Raw genomic sequence first — 21509 nt, 5'->3', positions numbered from 1 at the left:
CCCTCTGCATAAAGATAGCCTCCAAGGCGCGAGAGCAGCCGGTAGATAGCGGTCGACCAGAGAGATAGGCGCACGGGTAATCAAAGCGGCAGCGCGGTCTTTTTTTTTTAAAAAAACCCCACCCAACGAATTAGGGTGTTCCGAGAGGGGTCCGGGGCCGGGGAGTCGGCCCCGTGAGGGTTGGGCGGGGCTGCAGACGCTGCGGCGCCAGACCGGTCGCCAGACTGGTCCCAGTGGTTCCGAGTGCCGCGTCTGGAGAGGGGGAAAGGGGGGGGGGGGGGCGCGCGCCTCTCGACGGCGCGCCACAGCACCTGCGATCGCTCCTCCTTCATCCGCTCGTACTCGTCCGAGCCGGGCTCCAGCTTCTCCCACGGCTCGTACGGCTCGCCGCCCGAGGAGTAGACGTGGATGCAGTGCTTGCCGGGCGGGCAGACGGACGGGTCGCGCAGCGATGGGATGAAGAAGGAACAGAGGTTCTGCGAGATATGGGGAGATATGGGTGAGATATGGGGGATGAAGAAGGAGCAGAGGTTCTGCGAGGGGCGGCGGCGGGGTGAGGGCGGCGGCGGGGAAGGGGAGGCGGCGGCAGGGAGGCAGAGAGGCGGCAGGGAGGCAGAGAGGCGGCAGGGAGGCAGAGAGGCGGCAGGGAGAGGGAGAGGCGGCCGGGGGGGGGGAGGGGGGGAGCGGCAGTGCGGGGTCACAGCACACCTGCGAGTCCTGCAGCGAGCGGTCCCAGTCCTGGACGACGAGGTGCGCCGGGTCCTCGATGTGGGAGAGGTCGAGGTCGGTCGCGTCGATCGCGAGGAAGAGGTGCATGATGGCGCCGTGCCGCGGGAGCTTGCCGAGCGTCTGCTTCCACTCCCTCACCCCCTCGGGCAGCTGCGGCGCGTCGCCGCCGTCGGGCAGCATGCGGACGGTGTCGAAGGGGGTCGCGTTGGAGACGACCGCCTTCTTCGCCTTGATGACTTTGCCGCTCTTGAGCCTGACGCCGACGCACCTTCAGGGCAGTGGCACTGAGCCATGAGTCAACACTGAGCTGATCAGGTCCACAGCTGGACGCCCGCGCACTACCACCACTGCTACTACCACCACTGCTACTACCACCACTGCTACTACTGCTACTACCACCACTGCTACTACTGCTACTGCTACTACTGCTGCTACTCCTGCTGCGCACCGCTGCTCCGCCTCGTCGTACAGCAGCTCCTGTGGGCCACGCGAGCAAGTGTGATGGACGTGTGATGGACGTGCCGTGGACGCGTCCGCCACGTCACAGCGCAGCGCTCCTCCACGTGCGTGTTGAGCGAGAGCTCGCCGCCGCGCGCCTGCGACGGACACGTCGTGGGGCGTCTCACCGGAAAGGCGCACGGACGTGTCTCGAGCGAGAGAGCAGCACCGCGCCGCGCGCCTCGAGCGGGCGCTGGAAGAAGTGGGTCGGGACTCCTCTCGGCTGATCTCGGCGATCTCTCGGCTCATCTCGCCTCGAGCGCGCGCTGGAAGGCGTAGGCCATCTCGACAGTGCCGCCGAGCGGGACGCAAAAGGCGCACCCGTCCTCGAAGAAGCGCTCGAGGATGTAGAGGATGTGCGCCTGCGGGCGTTCCGAGCGGGTCTCGTCGGAGGTGTCGAGAGGAGCGGGCGGAAAGGGGGGGGGAGGAGGGGGGGGGGGGCGGGGGCGGGGGCGGGGTGGCCGGGGGGGTTGCGCCGTCATCGCCCCCTTTGCGGGGAAGCCGCAAAAGATGCACATCGTATCGATGTAGTTGCGGATGAACGGCACGGTCACGATCTGGTCGACGGTCTTGTGCAGCGAGTCGAAGGTGAGCGGCAAGTCAAGGAAGACCTACCCTCAGCCGACCCGCGTGAAGAGGCGCCGTCCTCCTGCCGGGACAGCGAGCGGCGGAGGAGGAAGAGGACGTCAGGGTGCGAGAGCACGTATGGCGTGGCTCCCGCCGTCGTGGCCAGCATGCCCGCGTCCTGCCTCAAGTTGACCTACTCACAGCCGCCGAGGCGTGGCGAGACGCTGTCCACAGCGAGCGCGGGTCCCGGCGTCGCGTCCGCCAGCGAGACGGCGGTCGTGGAGCCTCCGAGAGTCTTGAGGCGCCTACGGGAGGCGGGACGAGGCCCGAGCCGGGTGTGTGCCGGGACCGAGCAGCTGGTGCACAGCGCCGAGCGGCTTGAGGCGCTTGCGCAGCGCGTCCCACTCGTCCATCGCCTGTGGAAGGGTCGTGGAAGACTCGTGGACGGGTCATGGACGTGGACCTGTGAGCACCCCACGCCCCTCCGCCGCCTTCTTGCCCTCGACGGGCCCGCACCTCTCATAGACCAAGTCCTCGAACTTTTGGGCCGAGCCGATCGGGAAGCGCCAGTATCCCTCTGCGACGGGGGAGGGAGGGAGGGCTTGCAGCGCCAGCCAGCTCGCGGCGGCGGCGGGCGGCGGCAGGCAGCGAAGGGGAAGCGGTTGAAGACCTTTGGGCGGAGTGCCTTGGCGTCTCTGCTCCGCCGCGGGGCAGGTGGTGCGGGGGGGAGTGTCGGGCGCGCGTGCTCGCCTGGAGATTGCAATCTCGGGTAATCTCGGGGTGTCTCGGTGCGTGCTCGCCTGGCGTCCAGTACCCGAGCCCGCTGTACGTCTCGCACTTGAGGTCCTGCGGCCGAAGGGAGGGCCACTCCGCTGGAGCACTCCTCTCCTGGAGCACAGCACGCTGGAGCCACACTGGAGGAGGCGGGACTGGAGCCACACTGGAGGAGGCGGGAAGGGTGGCGGGGACGGAGGAGAATGAAAGGGGGAGAAGACCAGGAGAGGTGGCGGCGAGGGGGGTGGTGAGGGCGGCGGTGGTGGTGGGAGTGGCGGCGGTGGGGGAGAATGGCGGTGGTGATGGCCGCGGTGGTGGCGGCGGGGAGGGCGACGGCGGCGGTGGCGACGGCGGCGGCGGTGAGGGCGGGGGCGGTCGAAGGGGAGCGGCTGGAAGATGGCGGCTGTGGGAAGAGGAGCGGCGGGCACGGAGGACCCAAAAGCCGGTGTTCCGGAGGTCTCCGGACGGCATCGCGAGAGCGTCTGTGCGTGGCCCTGGCCCGGGGCCCAGGTGCGGAGCGGCGCCTCCCCGAGCATGTCGAGAATGGTGCGCAGCGGGTTCAGGGACGGCCCGTTGAGGCCCTCAAAGATGGAGGGGCCAACCTCGAAGGAGTACTTGCCGCCCTTGTGCACGCGCGTGAAGGTGTGCGCCGAGCCGCCCGGCTTGATGTGCGACTCGATCACCGCCACGCGCGAGCCGTACTCTGCACTCAGCGCGCCGCAAGCGAGGCCGCCCATGCCCGAGCCGATCACGACCACGTCGTACTCGTCCTGCAGGCCCTCGCCGCCGAGGCCGTTACCCGTGCCAGGGTACGTCGGCTTCTCGTACCCCGTGTCGAGCGACATGTCGTAGCTGAAGGTCATCACCTTGTCCCGCTTTGTGTCTTTGATTTGCTCGACGTTGTCGCCCGTCTTGCGCTCAATGTCCAGCTGCATCCGCGCCGCGATCGCGGCCGCGTGGCCGCGCCACGGCTGCACGGCAGGCGCAACCAGGAAACCAGCGCACGGCGCGATGGCCGCAAGCATGGCAAATTTGGAGAAAGAGACCATGCGCGAGAGTGCAGCTCAGGAAAGAGCGCAGGGCGGCGCGATCTTCATTTGGGTCTAAATTTAGTGCGTGTGAATGAACTTAGTGATAGTTTAGTGCGCTATTTAGTGTGAGAGAGAGAGAGAGAGAGAGAGAGAGAGAGAGAGAGAGAGAGAGAGAGAGAGTGCAAAAGCACATGGTGAGCGGGTTGGACGGGCGCTATATGAGTGGAGAGGGGACTGGAAAGGTGGAAAAATGGCTGCGTCGGAGCGAGGAACGGGAGGAGAAGGCGATTCAGTGGTCGTTGGAGGAGAGCAATCGGCGGGTGAGAGAGGAGAGGAGGCAAGCTGAGGTGGATCAGAGCGAACAAATACAGTTTTCGGAATCAGACTCGAGCGGATGCGATGAGGAGGTGGAGATGTGGAGGAGGGTTGGGCATAGGACAGGCAGAAAGAAGGCTAAGGTGGACAGAGGAGCGAGGATTTCAGATTCAGGGTGGGGTCAAGGCAGTCATTCAGTCGATCAGTACTTGAGTCAGTCGGTCAATCAGTCGGTCAGTGGTGAGCAGAGAGAAGAAGTTCAGATGGAAGTGGAGAGGGGAGGTGATAGCGAGGCAGCGGGGAGCAGTGGGCGGAGTGGGATTGATGGAGCGGAGTCGAGAGGCGACATGGTGGGAGGAGGGAGCTATGCTGAGGAGGACGACGAGCTTATGCTGGAGTACATGGGGAACGAGGGCGTGGGCAGCGAGGAGATCGACAAGTTCATGGGGTGGACGACAGTGGAGGCGGGAGACGAGAGGTTGGGGAGACCTATGAGGGAGGGGACGTACCGCGAGCGGAGGACGGGAGCAACAGGTGGTGAGGTTGTGAGTCGAGGACAAGGGAGTAAGGCTCGGAAACGCGAGAAGCACCACCGTTATGCTGGCATGCGTGACATTGGACAATGATTGCTGAGGTGGGAGGTGGAGGGGAGGAATGGGTGGAATTAGTAACTGATGAGGCTTGGTCGAGTACGAGGACTGGGGGGGGAGGGGGTTCAACCTGGTGGCGGAGGACTGTGGGCCATCGCGGGGACTGCTGCGTACGGAGGACGCGGCAGATTGATCCGGATGGTCACACCCGGTGGGTGGCACCGAGGCGTCGCGGGGACGCTATTCTGTTCAGTCGACGCTCGTTCGTCCACTGAGGACTCAGTGGTTGTCACCACTTTGTATGCTTTTAATATTAACCTTGCGAACTCGTCCCCCCCGGCAGGGCTATGCAACTGTGACCAGTGTGTGCTGTCTACGCCTGAACCAGGTGTCAAATCTGCCGATGCGTGACCTGTGCGTGGGCTGCTCTGTGAGGGGTCCAGGCGTAGTCCGACGGGTAGGGGGTCTGTGCCCGGGCGGTGTCCGGTGCGGAGTCTCTCTCTGATCCCGCCTGGGATGTTGGGTGCGAGGTGTGGCGGCTTCGATCCCAAGGGGGGGAGCTGATCCCACTCGGTAACCAACTCTCAGGGGCAGTAGGTGGGCGAGCTTCAAGCGCGCTCATCTCGATCGTCAAGGCGTCGCTACGCGCGGTCTTCCGCGGGGGGAGCTTCGTCGACGGGTGCGGGACTGCGGCGCAGACAGTGCTGCGGCAATGCCTCCGGCTGCTGCGGCGAGTGGGGTGCTGCTCGCTGCGATGGCGAAGAACTCGTCTCGTCACACGCCAAGGGCTTACGCTCTGTCGAGACGTGAGGCGTATGCGCCCAGGAGGGGAGGGCGCATGCGTAACGACACTGCTAGAGATGCCTTTCGGGGCCCAGAGATAAAACTTCTGATGCCATGCGTGACCTAGTAGTGTCCCCAGCTATGGGCGTGTCCACGTTGGAGCCAGGTGTGGTGTGGACGCGAGAATAGCTCCGCCGTTCATGGAGGCAACCGATGCGAGTCGACTGGTGTGTGTCGTCGTGGTTTCGTATCAAGAATTCTCTCTCTCTCTGCGCTATTTAGTGTGTGTGCGACCAGGCGCGATCGCTTCATTAGGATATGTAGATGGAAAAATTCCTTGGTGAGACTCTCTCTCTCCTCCAAGACACTTCACCGAGCTGCAGGACGCACACAGCACCCTCCTCGATGACTACGACTACGTGGCGAGGACCTACGAGCAGTACGACCGCCAGGTCTTCGACTACTGCAAGGAGGGCCTCGCACACTTCCGATTTCACCCCGACGGCCTCCCCGACCGATTCTGGCAGTGAGCATCTACAAAGCGCACAGCGTCGCTACATGTACTCCCAGATCATTCATCATGCAGCATGGCTCGGCTTTTGGAATGCGTTGTAGCTACCGGGCGTGGCTAGGCGGGAGGCGGTGCGCTTCATCGCCGTCAGCCAGTACCAGGCGGGCGCCTTCCTCAACGCCGTCCCCTCGCGCCGCGACTTTCGTATCCCGACGTGGGCGCTGCGCATCGCCGTCCAGCGGCGCCTCGGGCTACCACTTGACGAGGCGCTCGCGCGGGGCGCGCCGACCTGCTCGGCGCGCGGCGGCAAGGTGCAGGACCCACTGGGCGACGCGGCCAGCAACATCGGCCGCCTCGGGCACTGCGGCCGCCATAACAGCCTCCTCGCCGCCCTGGCCAAGGTCATGCGGAGCGTGTGGGGCATGCTCGTCGAGGTGGAGCCGCGGGACCCGACCTCGGCTACTCTAACGACTACCGGCCCGACGTCTCGGTGGCGGGCGCCGGCCGCTCGCGCTCGCGCCTCGTCGGCGACGTCAAGTTCAAGGACTCGCTCTCCTCCAACCCGGAGGACGTCGGCCAGCGAGGCGCTTTCGTCGGCCTCGGCAACACCGAGCCCGGCACGAGCGCGGACGTCTTCGGCCTCGAGCTCAGCAGCGCGGCGCTGTCGGGGACGGCGACTTCAGGCCGAGCGACGGCGGCGGCTATTTGGCGTACAAGAAGGCGGACTACGCGCACGCCCTCTCGCGCTCGGACACCGACGTGCAGATGTACCTGAACCTGTTCGAAAGGCTTCGGCGGGTGGTGCAACGCGGTCAAACGGCTGTCTGTTCTACCAGATGAAGGACAAGGTGCGCAACAAGCTCTCGAAGCGGCAGCACGAGGACGAGGCGAGCTGGTCGACGCGGTCGTGGCTGTCGCTGCAGGCCCAGCGCATGTCAGTCGCGCTGCAGCCTGCAGCTCGCGGCGGCGGAAGAGATTGCGACCGAGCTCAGGCTCGCCGCGGCGTCGGAGGACGCCGCCGTCGCCTAGACTCCCCTGCGTCACTACGTGCCTCCCCGTCTTTGTAGCCTGGCGTTTGTGCCCCGTTTGTGCCGCGTCCCGTGCCCCCGAGTTCATTTTATACCTCCTCCAAGACATCAGAAAATCGCGCCGGGTGCGTACTCGCCAGGTCTGCTGTGCACACTAATACATATGACGCCAATCCTCACCGCTGCACTGGCCGCCAGTGGGCCAGCTCACTTCGAGGACGTGTGCCACGCCACGTGGTCCGGCCAGCACGGGGCGGCGCCGCGCTTGCTGGAGCTCGTGGCGGAGGCCTCGACAGCGAGCGGCGTCGTGCGGCCCGACGAGAGGGACGCCGAGTGGGTGGTGAGCGCCCTCTCCGCGCTCGGCTTCGCTGGTCCAGGCAGCGACGGCGCGATGCGCGCCGACGAGCCCACGCTCGACGCCCTCCTCACGGCCCGCAACCGCGCCCGGCGGCGCGTGCACGCCGACGCCGAGGCGGCGCGGCGGCGGCAGCTGGCAAAGCTGCTCGACGAGCTGGCGGGCAGCACGCAGAGCCGCGGCGACTTGCGCGCCGCGCGCGAGGCGCTGCGCGACCTACCGGCGCCGGATGGCTCTTCGCTCGCCGAGGCGCCGGTGCTGCTGGGAGTCGCGGCGCTGCTGCGCGCGCAGGCGGCGGCGCCGGAGCGGGCGCTCGCCACATGGCGGTGCCCGCGCGAGGCGCTCCTCAACGGCGGCGACGCCCTCGTCCCGCGGCTGCTCCGCGCGTTTGGCGCGCTGCGGCTGCGGCCAAGCGGGTCTCTGCACGTCGAGGACGGAGAGATGGGAGACTTGAAGCTGTCGATCGCGCCGGGCGCGTGGCCGCAGCTGTGCCTGGAGCAATTCTGAACCTCTTCCCTGACGCTTCGTCGAACCTTTCCTCAGGCGCGTGGCTGCGGCCCGAGCTGCGCGCCCTCTCCTCGCTCTGCGACGCGCTCGCACGCCGCTCCCGCTGCGCCGCCGCCGCGACCGGCCGCCTCGAGGCTGCCGCCGAGGGCGGCTTTGCAGAGGCGGACGTGGACGGGTTCGAGCGGCTAAAGTGCGTGCTCGCCGCGTGGGTGCTGAGGCTGCTGGGCTGAGAGGAGCGCGAGAGGAACGGAGTGTCAGAAAGAAAGAAACAGACAAGCATTCGATGACGTCACGCCGTGGCCGCCACCGGCGCCACCGCCAGTCCACCACGCACCAGCACCACATAGCTCTCTTGCCCTTGCGCGCGGCCGCCACGGCCCGATCACGGAGAGGGTGGCGACGCTCTTGAGATCGCGTCGAGGAGCGACTGGCCGTCCTCGACGAAGACGCCCATCTCGCGCTGCACCGGCGGCGGCATCAGCACCTGAAACTGGCGCAAGAAGGCCTGCGAGAGGAGACCCCGAGTACGGGTGGCTCGCGTGCGCCTGCTTCTGGCCTGCTTGCGGGAGACGGCGACGGCGCTGAGGCCCAGCTTCTTGATCTGCGCGAGCACCAGCTTCGAGTCGAACTCGCCCACTGCCCCGCTGTTGTTCGGTCGGAGGCTCAGCAGGAAGGTGAAGTCAGAGTCGGACCCGCCGTCTGAGAGGAGCGTACGGTCAGGTGCTCCTAGCTTGATCCGGCCCCCGGCGTCGAGGCCGTCGTCCTCGCTGGCCGCCGCGACGGCCAGCGACCGTGTACTCGTGCTCCCGTGGTGCTCGCGCAGCTCGTCCGCCAGCATCTCGAGCACCAGGGCGTTGGAGGAGCCCTGCTTGAGCATCGCGAGCGCCTCGTCCGCGGTGGACCTGCGCCGCCCTGCGCACGAAGCCGTCGATGGAGTAGTCGGTGGAACACGCGGCGCCGTCGACGACCGGCGCGCCGTAGTGCTTGACCTGGAACTTGTTAAGCCCCCCCCCCCCCCCCCCATCCTGCTCGGCGTACAATCCTTTACCTCTAGTATTTCTGTGAGGGTCCAAAGTTTCATGCACGCTCTGGTGGGCAATGCCCCGCTGCTGATGGCAGGCGCCGTTGCGGGCGCGGCGCTGGCCTTCCTTTTGGGTTGCAAGCGCAGCTCGTCGACCCGCGAAGTCTGGCCCGCGAAGGAGGACGTGCCGGTATCCGCTCTTTTTGATTTGACGGGTAAGGTCGCATTGTGACCGGTGGCACGGGGTGGCTGGGTACAGCGTTCTGCGAGGGGCTAGCTGAGGCAGGTTGCTCGGTCATCGTCTCTTCCCGCGATCGGAAGCGCGCCCAGGAAGCCGCTGCGAAGCTGCAGGTGGCGAAGGGTGCAAAGCATTATGGAGTGGAGCTCGACCACATGGATGAGGCTTCGCTGATGGCTGGGTTCGAGGAGGCGCTCAAAATCGCTGGTAAAGTGGATATTCTCATTTATAACGGCCTGCAAGGCATTGAGGCTGCGCAGGGAAAGAAGCTTGACATTGCAACCACCTTTAATGATTTCGCAAAGCAGCAAACCAACAACGCGGGATATTTTGTACTCGCGCGCTGCTTGCGCAATCATGTCGTTTCGCGCGGAATTGAGGGCGCTGTGATCAATATTGTGAGCATGTATGGGCAGGTGGCTTCTTATCTAGATGCTTATGCAGGCCTCCCCTATTCCAGCCCTGTGTCATACCACAGTCTGAAAGGAGGCACAATTCACCTGACACGGCATCTTGCTGCTTATTGGGCAGCGGATGGTGTCCGGGTCAACTGCCTCTCGCCTGGAGCTTTCCCAAGGGCCGACCGCCCCACCAGCTCTTATTACAAGGCTGAAGACAAAGCTTCCAATGAAGCGGATGGGGCAGCCTCATGAGCTCAAGGGCTGCATGCTCCTTCTCGCGAGCGATGCAGGCTCATATACATCACCGGACAGAACTACACCGTCGATGGCGGGTGGACGTGCTTGTAGTGCCACTGGGGGCATTGCGTAAGCTGATTGGGAGCTGGGAGCCAGCAAGTATATAGGCAGCGGCCTCCAGCCTCCAGTACCTAAAGAAGGCATTGCGGCGGCCTCCTCCGGGGGGGATGCCGCAACGGCCTAAGGTGCACTAACCCAGGGAGTGCACTCCAACGAGTGCTCCAAGAGCTGGGTGTGCGGTTGCCAACTGCACTGCTCCCCAACCAAGTGCTCCAAGTCGCAAGTGCTCGGGTTCACACAGACAACAGTGAAACAACCACACGGTTCCTCTGCCTCCTGGCGCACTGACTGGAGAGACTCAAGCTACAACCCGTACGAAACTATGACGTATGAGCGTTGTGCCGCGCCTGCTGCCCTCCTCACGGCAGCCGCCAAGTTGATCACAAATTGGACAAGAGATGTACAGACGCGAGGCCAGTGAGGGGTGCGCGAGCATTTAGCAGAGCAATAGCAGCGCGGCACCAGATAGAGCACCAGAGCACACAATCTCTGCGCTCTGTGCGCCACGCCCGGTCACGGAGCCTGGGGTGCGCACGGGGCCTTGTCGGCGCGAGGGCGCGCATGCCAGCCAGGAGCTGCCCACGCGGAGACAAGTATGCAATGGCCGGGGACGTTGTGCCTCTATGTGAGCCGCGAGGAACGCGGGGCCGCTCTAGGCGTCGAGCGCAGTCAGCAGCAGGCCATTTGCCTAATGGCGAGGAATAGCGACCGGTATTGTGATCTTCGGACACAATACCGCCGATGATGCCGGCGCTGGGTGGAGGTACAAGTGTCCGAAGAGAGAGTGGACCTGAGCAACGATACGACTGGGCGGAGAAGGATCAGACCAGCTGGTGTGGAGTAACATAGGCGCACCGTCCTCTGCCGCGTGATGAACCCCTTTCCTGGTTTTGCCACTTTTGGCACCGCCGGCTTCACAGCAGACGCCTCTTCTTTCTCCTTCAAGGGGGCGTACGTGAAGGGGCTCGCCAACAGGCACTTTGCCGGAATCCCAAACAGGAATTCTATCGCCGCGTTGCACGAGTCGACGCACCTAAGAGTCCGCGAAAGCAGTGGAGATGCGTCGACTTGTGGCGGCGAAAGTGCAAGCGCGCCATTCAATCGAGGACTGGAGTGGTGGAGGAGGAGAGGCCGGATTCTTCGCCTCGGCCTCCCACGACGTGAGAGAGAGCGGATGCGCGCCGCCGACCGTGATGCCTGCCATGGATGGTCGAGGGGGACAGTCCTTTGCAAAAGAACGAGTGGGGGACAGTCCTTTCAAAAGAATTTTCATCCCACCCTGGGCACGGGGAAAGAATTTAGTCACACCAAGAGAGAGAGAGAGAGGGGGGAGCTTCGTCGACGGGTGCGGGACTGCGGCGCAGACAGTGCTGCGGCAATGCCTCCGGCTGCTGCGGCGAGTGGGGTGCTGCTCGCTGCGATGGCGAAGAACTCGTCTCGTCACACGCCAAGGGCTTACGCTCTGTCGAGACGTGAGGCGTATGCGCCCAGGAGGGGAGGGCGCATGCGTAACGACACTGCTAGAGATGCCTTTCGGGGCCCAGAGATAAAACTTCTGATGCCATGCGTGACCTAGTAGTGTCCCCAGCTATGGGCGTGTCCACGTTGGAGCCAGGTGTGGTGTGGACGCGAGAATAGCTCCGCCGTTCATGGAGGCAACCGATGCGAGTCGACTGGTGTGTGTCGTCGTGGTTTCGTATCAAGAACTCTCTCTCTCTGTCACACCAAGTGCCCCTCTCACGACCCTTTCGATTTACATGATTTCTTCTCTTCTTTCGCGAGACAGTTTGCTCGTAAAATTCTCCCGCTGCTTCAGCCGGCGCGCCGCAATGATAAAGCTTACAATCAGTGCTGGTGCAGCTGACAGGTGCTGAATGTCGTGTCGTCCATGCACAGGCCTATCGAGTCGGCTTTCTCGACGGGTCCAAAGTCGAGCGAGCTGTTGCAAGCGTACGGGCTCCGCGTTGCGGTGGGGCGGTTGCGTGGGGCGATTGCGGTGGGGCGTAATTGGGTTCTGCCTGCCGACCCTCCTTCGGTGACCAACAACAGCATTGCCAGCCCCGCCACAAAGCACACGGTCCTGGCTGCGACTCGGTACATGTTGGTTCGACCCCCTCCTGCATTATCATTGGCGGTGAACGCTGCGCGCGGCAGAAGTAGGGGTTGTGTTCAGAAGTAGAGCTCTAGGGAGCTTTCCGGGGTTCAAAGTTCGCTGCTCTTCCGGGGACGTGGGCTTACCCTATCATTCTATCTATTCTACATACCCGGGTAATGTCAAGATTTGGGGGGGGGGTATGGCGTATTGGGAGAAAGAAAACCGTTTTTACAAGATAAAATTCAAAGCTCCCCCAAGTGCGCCGGGGGATGGCCACGCCTGGACACGCAACTGAATATGATGAAGGACTAATCACGGCCGCCGGATCTATCCCCGCCGGGCTGGGCCGCGCGCTCTCACTGCATGCCGACTACAGGTCAGCAACCCTCGCGTGCGCTGCGCGTAGTCCTGGCGGCGCATGAAGCCCGGAAAGAGCCTGGCATGATGTTGCAGAGAGCGGTTCTGCGCTTGTGGCGGCCCGCGCCGCTCACCTCCCAGACTTGCACCTGGAGCACTCCGCGAGCTTGAACTTGAAGACGGAAGGCGCCGGCGTCTGGCGCGGCCAGGTCAGGGTCACCTTGTGCCTGCACTCTGGCAGCTCCGCCCGGAACTTTGCGCCCGGCTCCGGGGCGTCCAGCTGGCCCGACGCGATGACGCAATGCTTGGTGATTCGATACCACCCCGGCTGGTCCCCCGGCTCGCACACGGGCAGGGTCGGCGGCGCCCGCCTTCCCGCGGCCGGCGCGGCCTGCAATGGAAGCGCCGCCGGTGGCACTGCGGCGGGCGGCTCCCGTGCAGGCGGCGGCGGCGACGGCGGAGCCGCCCGTGGTGCCGACACCTGCTTCGGCGGCTCCGCCTTGACGGCGCTGGGGCGCGCGGCGTCGGCGTCGGCGCCCTCAGGGCTGCTCGCGTCGCTCGCGGAAGAAGTGCCTGTGCGCTGCCGCTTTTTCGGCGCTTCCTCGGCGGGCGACTTTGACTTGCCGCCAGTCGACTCGGCCCGAGCTCCGGCCCCGCCCTTGGGCGTCTGGTGGTCTTTGATCCACTTGGGATCCACGCCCTCCTCCTCGTCTCCGTCGTCATACATGATGTCCACCCTGCCGTCTCCATACAGCTTTGTGACCGTTCCTGGGAAGAACTTGGTGCCGACCGCGCCGTGCTCTGTCGCGCCGAAGCGTGCGCGCACCTTGGATCCCACGTGCAGCTCCGGCGTCGGCATCCGGCTGGACCTGTCGCTCCGGTCTGACTGGCCGGGTATAAAAAAACCAGGGCGCGGCGTGCGGTGCGGTGTTGAGAGTGTGCTTCGCTTTTTCTATTAACCTATCGATGTCTAGCTCACATGTCCGCCTTGCGTTTGTTTCATAACATCGAAGCAGAAATCTCTGTTGGAGTGTTGCCGCCCATGCGTCAACCTCATAAACTCGAAATCTCAAGGCGCGGCTCGTCGCACCGGCCGCCTCGACCGAGCGCGTGATCGACGTCCTCTGTCTGATGCGGCGGCTCGAGGACGTGTCGCCGATGGTGCCGCCGCCGAGCGGCTGGGCAGCGTCCGGCGTGCCGCTGCTCACGGAGGCGGTTGCGTTCATCGAGATGCTCGTGATCGGCGGGCTTCAAGAAGGGCCCGGACGACGAGGCCGACGAGTGGAGATTCATCCGCGGCAAGATCGTCGCGGACGACGGCACGATCAACTACGAGGGGATCGAGCTGATCTTGGGACGTCACTTCCAGCACGTCACTTCCAACGACGCCCTACAGCCAGGACATGTCCGACGCCATCGTCAGCGACCCGTCGGTGCCCGCAGCGACGCGCGCGCACTTCCATGCGGCGAAACAGATCGGGGCGGGGGCGCGGTGCTGGGCATCGACCTGATCGGCCCCACCGTCGAGCTGCACGACCAGGCGTGGCTCTACGAGGCGCAGGGCCACCTCAACCATCCCAAGGGTGCCATCACCCTCGACACGCGCTGCACCGGCATGGGCGATACGACGAGGTGCATCTACCACCGCTCGAGACTACCCGAGTGCCCACCATGCACCATCGGCAACGCAAAGGAGCCGCGCACGCTGTCACTCTTCGAGCACTTCAACGGCACGCACTGGGACGGGTGCAACTATGGCGGCTGGTTAGCCACCGGACACACCTCGCTCAACACCCACGTCGTGAACATCGCTCGCGCCTTCAGCGCCTCGGCGAGACTCGTGGAGGCTCGGCTCGGCTGCAAGGACCCGTCGCGACCACACGACGCGAAGAGCAACCCGTACCAGCCGGGCGACGGCGTCTTCGGCAACTGGACGACATCGGCGCGTTGCACGGTGTTCAACGGCACGAGCACCACCGCGGTGCACTTCGGCATGCTGGGCCCGCTGGCGCGCGGCGAGCGCCTCGCCACCGACTACGCCGAGGCGACGAATTTAAGGCCAAAGCCGCGGCGTGCGAGGCCAACGACTTCGACTTCATGACGTGGGCGTCGAGCACACGCGGCGGCATCGGGCGCGAGGCGGCGGCGTGGTCACCACCAACTTCGCCACCAAAATTGCCAAGGCGTCCTCCGACGGCGAGAGATGGCGGATTTGCAGCGAGCGCAAGCGCTTCCTACAGGAGCACTCGGCCATCATTGCGAGGTGCAACTTTGCAATCTTCAGCCGCAGCTGGGGGGCGAGGCGCCGCGGGCGCCGCCAGAGCTGTTCACGTAGGGGCGGGCGGGGGGCGGGCGCTGACCACGGGCTACTACGTGCCCGAGGTTAGGACAACTACTCGCCGCCTGGGTCGCTCGGGGCGCGTGGCTCCGCCGAGGACCGGGCGCGCCCCATGCCCAGCACGGCGGCGCGGCGTAGGTCCCACTCTGACGAAGTCGAAGAGAAGGGAGGCACGGACGATAGCCCAATCCATCAACTACGTTCATTTCCTGGTGCTTGCCCCGTGCGGCGGCGGTCCGGCAGGCTGCCCCCAAGGCCCCCTGGGCCGCTGCGGGTTTGGGAGTTATGCTTAGGCACAGCTTCCGGCGATGGCAGCCCCTTCCTGGGGTGTTGCATAGGCGGGGAGTCTCCCCCGCTGGTCTCCTCCTTTCCTTTTTTCTTTTCTTTTGAGGGCAGAACCCGGTTTTTTTTTCTTGAATGCTTGTATGTGCGTGTGGGGTGTGACTGTGTGTTTGTGCGGGACGGCGAAGGGCAGGGGGGCGCAGGGCAGGGACGGCAGAGGGCCAACGCGCAACGGTCAGTGGCTCGTCGCGTTGGAGAGGGGGGGGATGGGGGGGATGGGCGGTCGGCGAGAGGGGGTCTCGTAGACAACAGGGCGTACAGGGTAGCCGTCACTTTCTTGCCTCGCAAGGGCGGGGCTGTCCCGGAAAGTGAGAAACGCCGGGCAGCGTGACGCACAACTTTAACCCTTTCAGGCACACATTTCGAGCGAGTGAAAACCAACTCCTGAGCACGGCGCCGCAGGCGCCTGTTGATAGATCCAGGTGATAGCCCTGGATGGGCAATGCATTCGCCTACTTGGGCCTCAGATCGCCCGACCGCGTCCCGGTGCTCTGTGGTCGGATTTGTGACGCCGCCGCACCGCGCCGCGGCCGGGGGCCCGCCGGAGGACGAGGATGGCCGTGACGGACCGGGACGAGCTCTGGGAGGTTCAGTGTCAGTGAGTATATTGTAGAGGCCACTCATGTGCACAATATCTTGACTGAGAGCTAAGCCCGGGGAGGCGATGCCGGGGCCGTATAGCAGCTTGATGGTGATTCGCCGGCGTAGAAGCGGCCGCGGCGGGCTCCTGCCAAAAGAAAGCTTCGACTTGGGCCCTCGGCCTGCGGGCGGCCTTCTCTCGAGGTCTCGAGATACACAAAGCGGCCAAGAATTACTCAATCCACGAAGTTTCCCTCTGGCCGTCTTCTCACTGATCTGATCTGATCTGATCTGTGAGGGTCCGCCCGCAGGCGCATTTTGTATACCGAGGCGGTGCCCGGTGCCGAGCGCAGGCAGAGCCCACAGGTCGGACCTTAAGACAGCATTGTAGATCCCTGGGCGAGGGTGGTGGAGAGGGCGGTCCGGCGGCGGAGCAACCACCTCCTCCCGACGTGTCGGCAGGCAGGATGTCATCCCCCGTGATCCAGACTGCCCCGTTGGAGGTAGACCGCTCGTCTAGCCAATCAGCCTTAAGCGACGGCCTGGCCGTTGGAACGGCCGGGTGGAGAGAGGGGCGGGGCCTTAATGACCTAGTTGCCCGGCCGGGCGTTCGGACTCTTCCCCGTGCGGGGCCTCGGCGTCCTAGTAATCCGGCCGGCCGTTCGGTCTCTTCCCCGTGAGTCCCCCTCTCGCCGGGTTGTACTGTAGACGTGTGCCGCTGCGCGCTGGGATCAAGCCGTCTTATCTTTCTATTTTGAGCACTTGAGCTCTGGAGGAGTATTCTCCGCCCTCTTTCTGGTTCCGCATGGTAAGGGTAATTGCTAACAGCTCGAGCGAATGTGAACGCGCCACCCCGCATTTCCGGACACCGGAGAGCGGAGTTGCAGCCAATCGAGATCACGAGCTAACCTCCCATCGCGCCCAACTGGCTTGCCAACTCGACCCCGCAGCACACACTCTCCATACAGCTAACGTACCCGCATGTGCCGGCGGCCGGATATGGTGGCAGCGGTGCGGCGCCCGCAGCGGCTAGCGAGAGGGAGAAGAAGTCGCGGGCAGGAAGGCGTCGCACTGTTTGTCCTTGAGCCCGACGAGCGGCGCGATTCCGCCCGCCGCGCCGACGTCGAGCCGCAGCGTCGTCGCGCGATCGCCGCCTGCCGCCGAGAGCTCTGGCCATCGGGGCGGCACGGCGGCGCGCACACAGGGCGATGGGCCTCGGTTCGGGTCGCCGGTGTGGGCGAAGTTCCTCCAGTAGCACCCCATGTCCGCCGCGAGCGAGCGCTCGTCCAGTGTGGACAGCTCGAAGGCGTCGTAAAAGGCGAAGGGGACCTAGAGTCAGCGATGATATAGCAGAGGATCAATACAGGAGCTGAGGGTGGGAGATTTGCCTCGTGCGCTGCCACGAAGACAGTGGTTCCCGCCGAACACAGCCGAATACGGAGGAATACGCGTCTTCCGAAGTCTTCCGAAGTGCGTAGGGACGGGGACCTCTGCGCCGTGGAAAGCGCCGATGCTCTGCAGCTGGCCATAGTTGACGGAGCGGTTGGGCGTGTGCGTGAAGTAGTAGGCGAAGACGCGGTGCCTTCGCCGGCGGAGAGACCTCGCACAGCAGAGGAGGAGGCAGTCGGCAGCTTGGAGGTGCACAGAGGAAAGCAGGGCTGCCGCTACTCTGGTCGAATCTCGTCAAACCTCGTCGAATCTCGGCGAGTCTCGGCGAGTCCCTACCTCGCCATCTGGCGCACTCTGCAAGTTATGGCGTAGTCGCCCGCGCTGCGCATCGCGGCCATGTAGTAGTAGCCCTTGACCACACGGTTGCCCGCCGCCGCCTCACCCTCACCCTCCTCTCCCCCCTCCACCGCCGCCCGTGCCTCCGCCGCCACCCCTACCCGCTCCTCCGCCGCCCCTCCCCCCTCCGCCGCCGCCGCCCCTCCCCCCCCAGTGCGCCCGCCGGGGGGCGGCCGGTGAGTGCTGCACTGCGGCAAGGGCGCGCGCAGCTTCTGGTAGGCGGCCACCACGGCGGCGGACGTCTCGACGCCGAACATGGCCTCGGCCCACGCGGCGAATGAAGCGTTGCTCGCGTTTGCGCACGGGAGGGGGGGCGATAGCTCCATGAAGATGGTGCCCTCGTCAAGGTTGGAGCCGAGCAGGACGGGCACGCCGTGGCTGAAGCGTCCCTCGGCCACCTGGTCGACGAGCGTGGTGCGCATGTCTCGGCCGTCCACCACCGGCGCGAACCCGTTCGTCTCGAAGCTGTCGTCGCGAGGGAGATAGTCGGTCACCTGCGGGGGAGAGCGTCCGACACGGGTCGGAGACGCCGCCTCCTCCTGTCTGTCCGCGGCGAGACACAGGCCCGCGCACGTTGACCAGCGCCGCCGCACTCGCGCGCAGCAAGCACTCCACCCCGGCGCTCCCCTCCCTCGCCGCCTTGAGGTAGCTGAACGGCGCCGGAAGGCTGGCCGCGCCGCCCTCCCTCGCGCGCACGTCAAAGATGGGCGCCGCGGCCGCGTGGAGCGTCGCATTGAAAGCGCCGCTCTCGCCGCGCCGCTCGAGCGTGAAGCCGCGGCACGCCGCCGCAGCGTCGCACGCGGCGCGCGCCTGCGCGAGAGAGACGTTTGCCGCCCTGCCGACCACCCCGCCGCCCCACGACTTGAGCCGCGTCTCCGGGAAGGTGGCGTAGCCTCCGCCAGACACGCAGCCGGGCGAGCCGCGGGAGAGGAGGGCGGCGAGGGTGTATCTGTAGTTGAGCTGCGCGTCGGCCAGCGACTTGACCTGCGTCACTCCTGGTGACTGCAGGATCGCCTTGTGGAAGAGGCCGTGCGAGCGCGGCGAGACGAGGTGCAGCGCCACCGAGGTGCCGCCCGAGGACTCGCCCCACACGAGCACGTTCGAAGCATCGCCGCCGAATGCGCCGATGCTCGATCGCACCCAGCCCAGCGCCGCGCGCTGGTCGTGCACGCCGTAGTTGCCCGTGCCGCCGAAGGGCGTGCGGTCACGCAGGTCGTCCGCGCCGGCGAAGCCAAAGACGCCGAGACGGTAGTTGAAGCTCACGAGGATGACATCGGTCGCAAAGTGAGGGACGTCCGACTCTCGGTCGGCGCCGCTCCCAAAGTGGAACTCGCCGGCGTGGATGTAAACCATCACCGGGTAGGGCTGCGGCCGCGGCGGAGGCGCCACGACGTTGAGAAAGAGGCAGTCCTCGCTCATGTTGCCGCGGTTCTCGATGCTGTTCCAGCCAAAGAGCGGGTTCTGCAGACAGACGCTGCCATACTCAAGCGCGTCGGCAGTGCCCGCCCAGCCCGGCTCGGGCAGCGGCTCGCGCCACCGCAGGTCGCCGAGCGGCGGGGCGGCGTAGCGGATGCCGAGGAAGGAGCGCATGCCGGTCGTCGCGTTGACGCGGCCTCGCAGCCGGCCGCCACGCACTTCGGCGAAGGTGTAGGGCGAGAGAGGCGTGAGCGAGGCGGAGAGCAAGGAGGTGGGGGGTGGCATTCCAAGCAGTGAAAAGGCTGAAAAGCACAGCCACCGCACGGCGCAGCTCTCGCCCTCTGGCGGCGCCGGCAGCTCGAAGCCGCGCTCTTGCGCCCACAAGCGGATGCCCTCTACCGCAAGCGAGGCGTGGAAGAGGAGCGAGACGGCCGCGACGCGAGCGAATGTCGGCGGGGTCGAGGGTTTACGTTTCAGATACGCCTCATTGAAAAAATCGCAAAACGAAACGTCGGCCACCCAGCCAGGGCGCACGATGGCCGAGGACCCCCCGCCCGAGAGCAAGCCCAAGAAGAAGAAGAAGAAGAGCGACAAGAAGGGAGAGGCCGAGCCGCCGGATGCGACCAACGACATCACGTCCGGAGCGGCAGGCGTCGAGCTGGATGCTGAGGCCGCCTCGGCTAAGCGGGAGTCGTCGATTCACAGCATCGCCGCAGCCCTGGCGTCGCCTCCGAAGCGGCAGTCGTCGCAGCATTGGCAAAAGGCAAAGGTGGGTGCGGTCTCGGTACTTGCCCTGATGGAGGACCGCGGCATTCGCGCCCAAGAGCTCGAGGGTGGAAAGGTGCAGCTCTCTCGCATGGACGTTGATCGGCTGGTCTCAGATGGGGTGTTGCCGGCCGAGAAGGCCTCCGACATCATCTTCCGACCGCTTGAGTCGCGCGCGCTCGCATCTACCATCCACATACTGCATTCGGGCCGCAATTTCTCCCTGCTGGGCGAGCAAGTTGAGCTGCTGCGCCGGTCGGCTGTTGAGATGCACGACCCGCGAGGCCGCCTCCCTTTCGAATCGATCCGGTTCAGTCGGTCGGAAATCAGGGAGCTTGCGGCCGCCCTTGCCAGTCCAACACCAGCTCCGCCCAGGACAGCCGGCCCCGCCGACCGACAACCGCACCCGCCTCAGCCACTGCAGCCGCTTCATGCGGGCGTGGCGAGCGACTCTCTGATGGTGGGCGACGAGGGGAGAGCGGGTGGGAACGAGCTGGCCGCCGCGCGGGAGGAGGCTCTGGACGAGGTGCGACGGCTGAAGCCAAAGGAGGTCAAGATCAAGCTGGCGGCGAGGGGACTCCCGACTACGGGCAAGCAGAAGGACCTGCTTGCAAGGCTGCAGGCCGCAGTCGCCGCCGAGGTTGAGGAGCTGCACACTGCCACGACGGAGGGAGTTACCGAAGTTGAGCCGCTGGCGCCGGCCGATCACAGGGCACTTGACGCGGGCGCATCAGTCGGTCAACTGAAACCCGCTTCTGAAAGCCCGCGCGGGCGGCGTTTCACCGTCACTCTGACAAAGCAGACAGCAGACGCAAAGATTGGCCTCGCGCTAGAGGGCGACTCGGGCCCGCCACAGATCCGCGTGGTGCGCGAGGGCGGGCTAGCGATCGCCTCGGGGCAGCTGCGCGAGGGACTTAGCCTACTCACCGTCAACGACGTGCGCGCGGACGGCCACTCGCACGCGGCGAAGCTGCTCAAGGAGGCGGGTGTGGGGCAGCTCGTGCTTGGACTGGTGGAGCCGCACGCGGCGGGAGAGGAGGCAGGGGCGGGGGGGGAGGCCGGGGGGGAGGCGGAGGCCGGGGTGGAGGCGGCTGGGGAGGAGACGGCGGGAAGACTCGTTGGTGCCGCTGAGGAGCACGAGGCCGAGCAGGTGGCATCGAAGAAGTCCAACACCAAGAAGCACAAAAAGCTCAAAAAGGAGAAGGAGGCGGCACTGGTGGCGTCGTGATGTACTCTACTGTGCTTCATGTGAGTGAATCTGTACGAGGGATCCAGGGTAGCAAGGGTAGTATAGGAGAGGAGGTGTAGTATTTAAGTATACGAACTCCTGCAAGTGCTATTCAGTCAGTCAGTGTTACACACGTCCTAGCATGGACGACGGGGCACACGCACTCGCGGAACACAGGGCATTACACACGAGGCGTTGTGTGCGTTCTCAGGGAAAGGCATCACCACAGACGTATAGTCAGAGGGGCAGCAGTGGGGACCCCCACTCACGGCCCCGCGAGCGCCTGCAGCGAGATGTCCATCGCTGCGCATTGGCTCGCACCCCGAGGCGCGCCTGCAGCCTCGCGACCCGAACGGCTGGGGCGCCACGCGCTGCTGCAAGAACCTCTTCCACTACCGCTGCTTGCACAAGTGGCTCAACGACGACAGCGAGGTCGAGACGAGCCGCGGGAAGGTGAAGATCAACACGGCCTGCCCGGTCTGCCGAGGCTTCGTGTCGATGTCGACGTCGCGCATGCTCATCAGTTAGTCAGAACGGGTAGGATTTGTGAATCCCGTTTTCTTTCTTTCTTTCTGCACCGCACACATACGAGGTGCGTTTGGAGCCCGGATACCGGAAGTTAAAAACAACGCGGCCACACCATAAGATCCACCTTTGATTGATTGATGGGAAGGCGAAACACAGTCCGACCAACGACTGGGACACCAACGCGGTATGGGTGGACGCTAGACGGGCGATGACGGTCACACAGGAGCGACACACAGAACCACAAGACAAGACACTCAGCCAAACTGACTGCCACACATCCTGAGCGAACTTCCCTAGTCACCCGCGGCCGGACTCCATCCGGCACGCGTAGGTAGGTAGGTAGGTAGGTAGAAAGGTGAAGAACAGCCAGG

General features: G+C 65.1%; 5 protein-coding genes across 5 annotated transcripts in view; 1 reads left to right on the top strand and 4 right to left on the bottom strand.

The window, feature by feature from the left end:
• Positions 1 to 3639, bottom strand: part of EMIHUDRAFT_436908 (hypothetical protein) — a 4708-nt gene extending 1069 nt beyond the window's left edge. The window contains exons 1-12 of the mRNA XM_005766751.1: positions 3093 to 3639; positions 2595 to 2640; positions 2286 to 2371; positions 2182 to 2210; positions 2057 to 2099; positions 1913 to 1987; positions 1704 to 1838; positions 1482 to 1589; positions 1287 to 1325; positions 1178 to 1206; positions 709 to 997; positions 289 to 476 (exon numbers count right to left, since the gene is read on the bottom strand). Coding sequence (XP_005766808.1) covers positions 289 to 476; positions 709 to 997; positions 1178 to 1206; positions 1287 to 1325; positions 1482 to 1589; positions 1704 to 1838; positions 1913 to 1987; positions 2057 to 2099; positions 2182 to 2210; positions 2286 to 2371; positions 2595 to 2640; positions 3093 to 3617 — 1592 coding nt within the window. The 5' untranslated portion in view covers positions 3618 to 3639. The remainder of the gene's footprint in view (positions 1 to 288; positions 477 to 708; positions 998 to 1177; positions 1207 to 1286; positions 1326 to 1481; positions 1590 to 1703; positions 1839 to 1912; positions 1988 to 2056; positions 2100 to 2181; positions 2211 to 2285; positions 2372 to 2594; positions 2641 to 3092) is intronic.
• Positions 3640 to 8767: 5128 nt separating this feature from the next.
• Positions 8768 to 9600, top strand: EMIHUDRAFT_211802 (hypothetical protein; the record flags this gene model as incomplete). Its single annotated transcript, XM_005766750.1, has 2 exons — positions 8768 to 8899; positions 9040 to 9600. The coding sequence occupies 2 exons, from the start codon at positions 8768 to 8770 to the stop codon at positions 9598 to 9600; spliced, it is 693 nt and encodes a 230-aa protein (XP_005766807.1).
• Positions 9601 to 10357: 757 nt separating this feature from the next.
• EMIHUDRAFT_211801 (hypothetical protein) lies at positions 10358 to 10909 on the bottom strand (the record flags this gene model as incomplete). Its single annotated transcript, XM_005766749.1, has 3 exons — positions 10358 to 10393; positions 10561 to 10738; positions 10815 to 10909. The coding sequence occupies 3 exons, from the start codon at positions 10907 to 10909 to the stop codon at positions 10358 to 10360; spliced, it is 309 nt and encodes a 102-aa protein (XP_005766806.1).
• Positions 10910 to 12042: 1133 nt separating this feature from the next.
• Positions 12043 to 13016, bottom strand: EMIHUDRAFT_103449 (hypothetical protein; the record flags this gene model as incomplete). The annotated part of the gene is made up of 2 exons (XM_005766748.1): positions 12043 to 12079; positions 12292 to 13016. 2 exons carry the CDS (start codon positions 13014 to 13016, stop codon positions 12043 to 12045), a joined length of 762 nt encoding a protein of 253 aa, XP_005766805.1.
• A 3201-nt stretch (positions 13017 to 16217) lies between these two features.
• Positions 16218 to 18924, bottom strand: EMIHUDRAFT_451801 (hypothetical protein). Its single transcript, XM_005766747.1, has 5 exons — positions 17775 to 18924; positions 17429 to 17695; positions 17142 to 17215; positions 16905 to 16998; positions 16218 to 16745 (listed from the first exon to the last, which is right to left on the bottom strand). The coding sequence occupies exons 1-5, from the start codon at positions 18900 to 18902 to the stop codon at positions 16446 to 16448; spliced, it is 1863 nt and encodes a 620-aa protein (XP_005766804.1). The 5' UTR covers positions 18903 to 18924; the 3' UTR covers positions 16218 to 16445.
• Between the last annotated feature and the right edge of the window lie 2585 nt (positions 18925 to 21509).

Source organism: Emiliania huxleyi, assembly GCF_000372725.1.
Source record: "Emiliania huxleyi CCMP1516 unplaced genomic scaffold EMIHUscaffold_50, whole genome shotgun sequence".
Taxonomy (NCBI): Eukaryota; Haptophyta; order Isochrysidales; family Noelaerhabdaceae; genus Emiliania; species Emiliania huxleyi.
This window is presented reverse-complemented; position numbering and strand designations above follow the sequence as displayed.